The sequence below is a fragment of the Urtica dioica genome, chromosome 6 (genome assembly GCF_054948205.1).
Source record: "Urtica dioica subsp. dioica isolate 48M chromosome 6, U.dioica_male_clone48M_v1_H2, whole genome shotgun sequence".
NCBI classification, from domain to species: domain Eukaryota; kingdom Viridiplantae; phylum Streptophyta; class Magnoliopsida; order Rosales; family Urticaceae; genus Urtica; species Urtica dioica.
Window position 1 is genome coordinate 37,110,371 of NC_142761.1, and position 10,837 is coordinate 37,121,207.

General features: G+C 43.1%; 1 protein-coding gene across 1 annotated transcript; it reads left to right on the plus strand.

Annotated features, from left to right (window-relative positions):
• Positions 1-5,310: 5,310 nt before the first annotated feature.
• On the plus strand, positions 5,311-10,450 carry LOC149393883 (cyclin-T1-3-like). Its single transcript, XM_089617130.1, has 7 exons — positions 5,311-5,578; positions 6,058-6,354; positions 6,666-6,747; positions 7,096-7,230; positions 8,749-8,924; positions 8,998-9,149; positions 9,455-10,450. The coding sequence occupies exons 2-7, from the start codon at positions 6,140-6,142 to the stop codon at positions 10,297-10,299; spliced, it is 1,605 nt and encodes a 534-aa protein (XP_089473256.1). The 5' UTR covers positions 5,311-5,578; positions 6,058-6,139; the 3' UTR covers positions 10,300-10,450.
• Positions 10,451-10,837: the final 387 nt, after the last annotated feature.

Sequence of the window (10,837 nt, forward strand, 5' to 3'; positions counted from 1 at the left end):
CTGATTTAAATCATTAAGAATGCATAACTAAATATTTTTTTTTTTGAATTTCAGATGGCTGCGGCTATAGGAGCTGGAGGCAGCGGAGGCGGGGATGACTTCTTAGCCCGTCTCCCGAATTATTGCCAGTCGGCGCCCGTACGTGATGGCGTCGAAGAAGAAGACGAGGATATCGAACCGGCCGTGCGTGGGCCGACGGTCGGGCTTCGATCTGAGCGTGCACGGCGCCCCGGGGTGAAGGAAGTCGTTATTTATAACGAGGAATTTCAGTCGTTCTTGCAGCCAGAGCGCGAGATGGATCCGGATCTCGCGACGTTTGCGAACACGCTCGGGTTGGTCGTCCGAGACAAGATCTCGCCTACGGTCCCAAGGTAGACGAATGCGAACGTGGGGCCGGCGAAGGAGGCCGAGATCCGAGCAGCGATTCGAGACAAGTACGACATTCGAGTCGATGGTGATGCAACCGGGAAGAAGAAGGCGATTGTCGATGCGGCAATCATTCGAGACGCGAAGACTCGTCTTCGCGATTGGAGGCATACATTGCGGTCGTGGTTCGACATCGACTGCAAGAGCAGCGTACAGGTGGCGCGGTCGCTGAATACGAAGACCGTTAAGCTCGACACCGAATGGGAGACGCTGATACAACGATATACGAGCGATGAATTTAAGGTAATATCGAATCATTTACGTTACTCGAATGTTTATTAAACGATTTGTTATTTACGTGTACGTTTACTTATATTACAACAGGCTATACAAGCGAAGAATAAGGCGAATCGCGCGAAGAAGAAGACGAAGACTCGACAGGGGACGATTGGGTTCTCGACCCACCGCATGAAAAACGTAAGTTTTATGTTTATATGATACATCAAATCGTTAAAATTATCTAACACTTGAAGTTTTGTTTACATGCAGAAGAGCGTCGAGACAGGCGCATTCGAGAGCTTGTTTGCGAACTACAAGCGCCAACATCAGTCCGACAAGTCTGAATGGCTGACTCCTGAAGCCTCCGCACGTTATGTAAGTTTACATTTATTTTTCTTATTTTTCGATTAATATATACTAACTAGTTAATTATATCAGGATCGACTGGTCGCTAGGTTCAACACGTTGCGAGCGGAGGCTGAGCACCAAGGAGCGGACGTTGATATTTTCGTCCTAGAGCAGCAGGCGATCCGCGATATTATGGGTTCGCGGACTGATCACTTGACCGGCGTCAGACGTTTGGTGCCACAGGGAGCACGGATGGCGGCTGAAGTCGCCGAAGTCTACGGTTCGGAGGCTGGGACGTCGCAACCAGGATATGTCTCGCAGGAGGTGTTGGCATCGACCCTCGCCGCGTTCACCGAGACAATACAGAGTCAGGTGCCCGGCCTCAACCTTAGCTCGTTCATGTCCTAATTTCCGCAGAGTTCGCAGCAGGCTCCGTCATCCCACAGCCAGCAGACTCCGATGGCCGGCGTCCACACTCCGACGCCCGACGTCCGCACTCCGACGGGCGGCCAGCAGAGGACTCCCGACGCCAGCCAGCAGACGACGCCCGGCGGACCCAGTCAGTCTACTCCGACGCCGCAGCCTGCAGAACTTCAGCGCCAGCAGAAGAGCGTTTCTCGTCGAGGAGGGGGAAAACGAGTGGCGGGACGACAAAGCAAACGTCGCGACTAGTGGTTTATTAGTTGTTTTGTGTATTTATTATTTACATATTTCTCGATAACCGAAAACGTACGTAACCGGATTTTATATAGTTGTTGATTTGGATAATATAATTTAGTTTTTATATGATTTTTCATTTTAGAATTTCACAACAAAAAAACCGTAAAAAATAAATAATAAACGACGAAAAAAAAATTATAATAATAATAATTAGCGACGATAAAATCGTCGCTAAATATTATTCACACAACGTTTTAGCGACGACTTTGTCGTCGCTAATTGGCGCGGGAAAAATTCCCGCGTGAATTAGCGACGACTAACTCTGTTTCACAACGAAAAAAACTTCTCGTCACAACATTTAGCGACGACTTTGTCGTCGCTAATTGACGCGGGATTTTTTCCCGCGGTAATTAGCGACGACAAATTCGTCACTAATTGTCTGTTTCAAAATGAAAAAAAACTTCTCGTCACAACAGTTACGGACGATTTTATCGTCGCTAATATCGTCGCTAAATATTTACCGACGATTAAATCGTCGCTAAACATATTTAGGCACGACGAATTAGCGACGATTTTTATCGTCGCTAATATCGTCGCTAAATACATTTAGCGACGATTTTAGGGTTATTACCGACGATAAAAATCGTCGGTAAATGTTGTAAATGTTGTAGTGAGTGGGGACCCTCCTATTTATAGGAGAGAGAGGAGCGAACCCTGCTCCTTCCCCCTACGCGCGCGACACAAGGCCCGGCCCACGGGCTGGCCTCGCGCGCGCACCAGTCCCCCAACGCCAGGCCGCACGCGGGTCTCGCTGCCCGACCGGCCCGGTCCGGCCCCCAGGGGTCCGGCCACAAAAGATATGCGTGCGTGCGGTCACGCGTGATCGAAGGTGAAATTACCTCAACGCCGTTTTCTTTTCTAAAGTTCACGACTTACGTCCCGTAAGCCATAAACTTGGGGGGCTAATGTTACCGGTTGTTTTCGGGACACTGGAAATTCAAAAACGATTCAAGGCCGGCCGGGCTTTGCCGGCCGGAAGCCCAACGGGCCCCGACCCTCCAGGCCCGAGCGCCCTGACGCACCCACGGCCCGGCACGGCCGGCGCGCGCGCACCTGCGCCCCCGGCCCAATGGGCCTCAGCACGCCCTATCACGCCTGGCTCGCGCGTACCCTGCGCCCCGGCCTCCCGGCCCGCGCGCGCACTCCTGCGCCCTGACCTCCCGGCCCGCGCGCACACTCCCGCGCACCCCGGCCTCTCGGCCTGTGCGCGCCTCGGCGCCCCGGGCGAGCGCCCCTGCTGCCTCAGCCGGGTGTCCCTGCCACCTCGGCCACCTCGGTCGAGCGCCTCCGCCAGCTCGGCCGCCTCGGCCGAGCGTCTTCACCAGCTCGGCCACCTCGGCCGAGCGCCTCCGCCAGCTCGGCCGCCTCGGCCAAGCGTCTTCGCCAGCTCGGCCGAGCGTCTTTGCCACCTCGGCCACCTCGGCCAAGGCCTCCCCTCAAATACTATAAATACCCCCCCCCCCCCCCCCCCTAGGGGAGGAAAAGACAGACTTTCATACATTTCGAGAACAATACTTCCCTTCTCCGAAGAATTCTCTCGTGCTCTTGTGACATTCTAAGAGCAGGCACTCCTCCTCCCTCGGCTCAGAAACAAGGACCCCCCTCCACGAGAGGGAGCGCGCTCCCCTTCTGCGACCCGAGCTTCTACAGTACACACTGCCCTCCGGCTTCTCGGCCCTTGAGCTAGAACTTCGAGCTACGAGCACGCGACCCCTCTAAAGTCTTCACCAGAAGCTACGAGCCGGGTCCTACTCTAAAGCCTTGGATTCCCAAAGCCTCTAGGCCCAAGATAGCCCCTATATACAAATTGAACTACGTTCTGACCTGATCCCTACTAAAGGGTACGTAGGCAGCCAACCTTTGGCACGGTCACACCCCCCAAAACACACCTCAGGGTTTGGAGGGTGCAGCTCGGTCTACGAGCTCCCACTTTTGGCCCGGGCGCGGTCACTTGGTCCGGCCTTGGATCGAACCGCCCGAGGTATCTAATCGTTGTTCATTTTCGTGCGACAACAGTAGACAAATACAAAAGGACACAAAACCAATAACAGACAACAACCACCATTGGTCCCCCCATTATTTTGTATTTAAAGCTTCTAACGCTCGAAACTAAGAAAACAACAAAACTGTGGTGGTCCCTACTCAAATTCTGTACGAAATCGAAACATAACTCCAACTAAAACCAGACAATGTGGTCCCTACACTTTTCAAACCCTAAAAACAGATCCAAACATACATAAAAGGGTTTCTTACCATATACTGGTCTATTATTGACCGACGCGCTCTCTGAGGAATTTGTCTCTCGACAAGCTCTTCTTTTCGTCAGAGACTTGGGTTTTTTTCTCCGAGCTTGGGATTTTTTCTTCGAGTACGCCGTCGGAGACTTCGCTGGCACAATTTTTTTCTTTTTCTGCACCGGAGACTTCATTCTAAAACCTCATCCAGTGCTGCTAGGGTTCGATGTCGCCGGAGATTTGGATGTCGAAGGTTTCACCATTTTCGTGATGATAGAACAAACCCTAGATTTGTGTACGTGGGATTTGTTCTTTCATTTTTTAAAAAAAATATTTATATTTTTGAAACAATTGTAATATTTAATAATTATTCTAATAATTATTATATCTGATAATTTTTAAACATTACAAGTATTCATTATATGCAAAAAATACGCTTATATCATTTCAGAACTATACACGTGATAAACACGTGATCACTTAACGTCCAAATACTGACGGAAGTGGCTAGTTGTAACACGTGTCTAAGTTCTGAATTGAGTTCTGTAATATTTCCGAGTCCAGAGGTGAAACGTAACAAAGGTACGAATCCAGGGGACAAAAATTAGATTTATTCAAAGATTTATTGTTCACGTAGACACATTTCACTATTGAACTTAATGTGAATTGATAATTTTATCCTTTCAATTATTAAAATTACACAATATACCAGCTTTATTAAAAAAATACCTTAAACAAAATATTAATTACGTGTGCGTAGAGTATATCTCTATAATAGTCTTCTCTTGAAGTTCCAAGACTTCTCAGCATATTCGTATGAATTTATATACCCATATATAGAGCAAGTTGCATATTATGTGCTTATATTGATTAGTAGAAAGGCATCGTTTTAGGCCGAGGAATTTTATACTAATTACGATTATCTATGCCTCAAACATTTTTTGTTTTTTGGGATTATATTTTACCAATTATATGTTCGTTGATTTAAAAGGCAACTCAATGCATCTATATTATTTTTGGTTTTGTTAATTTTTTTTAATAATGTTTATAATATTATACATACCATAGAAAATCATGAATAATTTACATAATCTGTTTATATTTACCAATGGCACTCCGCAGCTGCGGGGATAAAACTTGTCTATACCGTTTAAATTAATATTAGAGCAATAAAACAAAAACATTAAATTTAATATAATTTATTTGTGGCATAATTCCAAAATATCTAGGGGTAATGGTGATAACTTGTATACATTTCTTGCTAAAAGCGTAAAAACAACTCTTTGAGGGTCATTTGAAAAAAATTCACATCCGAAAACAAAAACCCCCGATTTTTTTTACTCGAGATTTTCTTTTCGCTCTCTCTCTCTCTCTCTCTCTCTCTCTCTGTCTCTCTTCGTGTTCGGTCGCCTGAGTCGGTTTCTCTCGCCACCGTCTCGTTTCTCTCTCTAAAACCCTAATTACATCCCTGTCGAGTATATCTTAGGAAATCTCCGTTCAAACTTCATTTCAGATTTTGCTTATCGCAATCAGAACAGCAAAGAAGAAGAGTTTGTGAATCGAGTTCGCAGTTAGGGTTTCATTCAGCTACTTAATAATTTTGCTTCTCAGCGTTTGAGCTCTGATTACTGGTGAGTATATTCTCAAGTGTTGAATTTTTCAATTTCTAGGGCTTGCTTCCTTCCTTTGGCTTGGTTTCCTTTCGAGATTTGAATTTTTGCGGGGTTTGCACTTTGTTTATCTCTTTTCCTTATTTAACGCCGCTGCGAGCTTTGAGCGTGGATGTGAATTAGAGAGACGGCTTTTCTCGGCAAAGTTTTGTCTTGGTTTTGAATTTTCGGAGTATTATTCCTAGAAAACCCCCTTTTTTTCCCCTTCAAATGCCAAGTATTGGTTATGTCCCTAATTAGCTGTTGGTACCTCCAGGTTAGGTTATTTTTTTCTTCTTCTGGATTTTAAATTGTTGCATTCGAGGGTTCAAGGTTTTAGTACTAGAAGGTTTTGCTCTTTATCTATTTAAGATAGGAACTGCTAAAATTTTGAGAAGTTATCCTTTTCATCTGCCAGTTAATACTATTCGTTTATAGTTATCCGAATTGCTTGTGTACAGGAGGCTAGTCACATCGTTTCTAAAGCCGAGAATCAGAGTTTTGTATGTTTGTTTGGTCTCGGTTGAGTTAAAGGACCCACACATGGCCACTTTTGTGTCTGGTGATGGAACATTCGAAAGTGGTTCTCACAAACAGTCGCAGGAAATTTTAGAGGATGGAGGTCGTTGGTATTTCTCCCGGAAGGAAATTGAAGATAATTCTCCATCCAGAAACGATGGAGTGGACTTGAAAAAAGAGGCTTATCTACGAAAGTCCTACTGTACGTTTCTCCAAGATTTAGGAATGCGACTGAAAGTGTAAGTCTCTTGCTCTAATATGTCCTGTTTTTAAAATCACGTATGCCTTTTGGGTCTCTTTTTTTATTATATTTTTTTATGGATTGCTTCATATCATGTTGGGTTTGTTTCTGAGCATTAAAACACCTGATTTCCATGAAAATATAAAGCCTGGAACCTTTTTTTTATTACTCTCATGCAGCTAAATTTAATTTGAAGCATATTGATTTGGAAACAGTAATGTGTGCTTTTTCTACTCAATTTTATGAGGTCTTCTCTTTAGTCATCGATTTAACACAATGATGTGACGGTCTTAAGTATCTATAATGCAGACCTCAAGTAACAATCGCAACGGCCATAATTTTCTGTCATCGATTTTTCCTTCGTCAATCTCATTCAAAGAATGATAGGAGGGTAAGCTTGCTATGAACTTGAATGCTTCTTAATGTAATGAAGTAGTAGGTAGTACGGAAGATGTTGATCTACTTTGATTCGAATTATAGTGGTACTTGGTAATTATTAAGAGATAAATGTGATACTTTCTTCTCCTTTTATTGGTTGTTACTGAAGTGTTATTGATTCTTTAAAAAACCGAGTGGAAAAGCAAGGAACATATGTAAGAAAGTATCAATTTGAGATCTTTTTTTTTTTTTTTTTTTTTTTTTTTTTTTTTTTTAAAGATTATTATCAAACTAGATTTAAGTTTCACATGTGGATATTTACTCCTTTTGGTACTAAGTCTCCAAGTAAAATCTTTCACAGACCATGGCAACAGTTTGTATGTTTCTGGCTGGGAAGGTTGAAGAAACTCCCCGCCCTCTAAAAGACGTGATTATAGTGTCGTATGAAATTATTCATAAAAAAGACCCCACAGCAGTACAGAAGATAAAGCAAAAGGTATATTTTATTTCTGTAGTTCTTGTCATAGTTAATGAGTTGATCAATCTTGTAACTTGGTAAAAGTAGTTCTATTCTCCTTGGTTTTACATGTTTCGCCTGGAGGTTATTCCCTTCTCTCTGTCTCAAATAGTTGACTATGAATTTGTCAAGTACAAATGAGTGCTGGTTGTCTAGGATGGCTTTTAGAAGGTTCATTTATCCATGTTCTGGGTCATTGATGGTTACTCCTCGTTGCATCATTTGCAATTATGGAATTAACCATGTAGGCCTGTAGCTGTGTAGGCATATAGTTCACAATCATATGGAACAATGTAGGCATATGATAGTTACTGGGCAATATGGGAAATTTCAAGTGTTTGAGTCAGTGCATTTACGGTACTTTAATGTTAGTTGACTTAGGCCTAGGCTTTATTGACTGACAAATGGAACTCACGATTAATTCTTTAGCTGGTATTGGCACTGTTAAATTTTAGCAGAGTATGATTCCCACTGTAAAGTTGGATAATTTAAGAACAGGGATTATGTTTTGTTCATGCAGGCCATATATTTAGGCTAATATGCTTTAGATGTCGGTTCTTCTGACATTAACAGTGAAACCATGCTGTGTTTTTGCACTTAATAGGCGTTTTAAAATCTGTACCTTCATGATTTAGGTTTTTTTTTTTAACAATCCTAGGTCTTTTGTAAGCCAATTGGAAAATACTAGGTTTACGTGGTATAGATTGTAAGGCAGGTAATAATGGGTGTGTGTATCATCCTAGTTATTGAGAAATGGATTATCAGGCCATCCATCAATATGTGTAACTAAGTACCTGCTAGGTGACATAGCCATGCAGATCTATACTTCTCTGTCGTACTGATAAATAACGTATAAATTGGAATTTGAAGCTTTGCTGTGGTAGTATGTTAGGGGTAGCTAATGTGGACCCGAAATTCAATATGATTGACTGAAATTGATGATTGTGGAATTTTTAAGTTTGGGTTTTGGTATCAGACTAGGACACAACCAGCCTAAACTTTTTTTTTATTATATATAATCTGCTCTATATGGAACAGTGTAACCTTGAATATGGGTTAAGTTGCTCCTGGAATACTATTTAGCTCAATGTTGTATACTTATGAATTGTTAACTACATTTTAGTATAATAAGTTTGACATCGACTATGGTATGCTAGAACCCTGTTTCTCTTACAGTTTATAATGTGTTTTTCATGGTTATTACTCGCAACATATTTGGTGTGGGTGTAAGTGCTTACCACCAAACTAAGCTGGATTTTCAGTTACCCTCATTTATACTAACAATACCTTATATCATTTAACCAAGCAATATTATGTGTTTCACCCATGTACTGCAACGTCAGTTCATGGTTTATTATTGTTTGTATTCTTGTCTAGATTTTATTACTTGTCTTGAGTCTATTTTTCGTTTGTTTGATTTTGTTTCTGTATTATTGATATTTGAAAGTTCTTTTATTTCCCAGTTGTATATTTAATACTTGTGTACATTTCATACAGGAAGTATACGAACAGCAGAAAGAACTAATTTTGGTTGGAGAGAGAGTTGTTCTGGCAACTCTTGGTTTCGACCTAAATGTGCAGCATCCATACAAACCCCTCGTGGAGGCAATAAAGAAGTTTAAAGTAGCTCAGAATGCACTTGCTCAAGTTGCATGGAATTTCGTCAACGATGGGTAACGGTGTATTCTAGTTTCATTTACATCCCAACCGATGGATATTCTCTCTTAAAAAGAATCCGGTTTGCAGACTTCGGACATCACTTTGCTTACAATTTAAGCCCCACCACATTGCTGCCGGTGCAATTTTTCTTGCCGCCAAGTTTCTCAAAGTAAAGCTCCCGTCTGATGGCGAGAAGGTTTGGTGGCAGGAGTTTGATGTCACACCGCGTCAGTTAGAAGGTATTTTTTGTTTTTTGTTTTTTTTTTTCCTGGCCATGACTTTTTGCACCGATTATTATACAATGAATGAACACAATACAATGCCTTTCTATTCGGTACTTGACAGACAGTTTCCACTCTTTCAATCCACGTAACTTTCATGTTTCAAGTCCGTGAGTGGTAGGTGTAATGAAATTAAATCCATCGCTAATCATTGGCTTATCCAGGACAAGGAAATATAGAATCCTGGTGACATTCTCTGTTTAAAAGTGTGTAAAATGTTTCAGTGGTTTGACATGTATGTATGGTTTGTTACTTCCTTGCAGAAGTAAGCAATCAAATGTTGGAACTGTACGAACAAAACCGAGTACCACCTTCGAGCGACCTGGAAGGTAGCGCTGCAAGTGGCATCACTCATCGCGCCCCTCCCAAAGCGACGACGAGCAACGAAGAGCACGTAACGACCAACAGTCATTCCGGGGCCGGAAGCACGAGACCCGGGACTTCAAAGCCTTCATCGTCTCGCCCAGCGTCTGAGATGTCTCACGCCGACAACCATGGCGGGCCTCCGAGAGCGACCGAGAGTCGGAGCAGCGACCACGGAAACACTGAAGCGAAGAACGGGCTGGACCACAAGGCGGACGGGGAGTTCAGAGACAACCATCCCGAGGAATTGCCTCACCACGAGAAGGAGAGAGTGGATGATCAAGGAGACGAACATCAACACAACAGTATCGGGAAAAACGAGGTAAAAGAACACCATGTGCGGAATCTCGAGGGTAAACAAGGCACGCTCGGGCGGTCGCCCCAGGAAGCGATAAAGAAGATCGACCGGGACAAGGTCAAGGCGGCGCTGGAGAAGCGGAGGAAGTCCATCGGTGACGTGGCTCGGAAAACGGACGTGATGGACGACGATGATCTCATCGAGAGGGAATTGGAAGAAGGGATCGAATTGGGCAGCGCCGGGAGCGAGAAGAGCAAGCGGGACCGGAACCACCATCAGAAAAAGCCGGACTTGAACAACGTGGAAGAAGGAGAGCTTTCCATGCTCGACGATGTCGCTTATCAGTCCCCGAAATCCAATGCCGGGCGTAAGAGAAAAGCCGCTGGGACTCCACCGGAGGCAAAGCAGAGGCACGATTATGCCCCGTCCCACAACCACATTGTCTGAATTATTTAAATGGGTTATTTAGTAATTTGTCCCCGTTGCGCCTTTTATTGGAACAATCAGTTCGAGAGCATGACAATGAATTTTGACAGTGTTACTATATATAATTAATTTATTGTCCCTAGTTTTTATTAATTTTATTTTTTCTGGGTTATTTCTCAGCAGCTTGTGATTGATTAGTTGGTGCTCTGAAATATTTAAAATTTTCAGTGAGGACATCATTGTGTTGATCGAACGGTATATTATTAGTTACCATATAAGAGCCCACAAGAAGTCGGAACGTTGAAGGCGTAGTATGACTATGTTCCGTTTCCCCGGACGAAGAGAGAGTTTTTCTGTTTGTTAGCCTGTTTAACTTCAAAGGATGATTGAATTTTGAAAATGGTAGTCGTTCAAAGTGGTTGGTGAAAGTTGCTCAAGTTTTAAGCCGAAGTCGGAATAAGTTCGCATGTTGTTCAGTTTTTTTTTTTTTTTTTTTTTTTTTTTTTTTTTTTTTTTTTTTTTCAGGCAGTGATGTCAGATTTGATTTTCTGTACATATG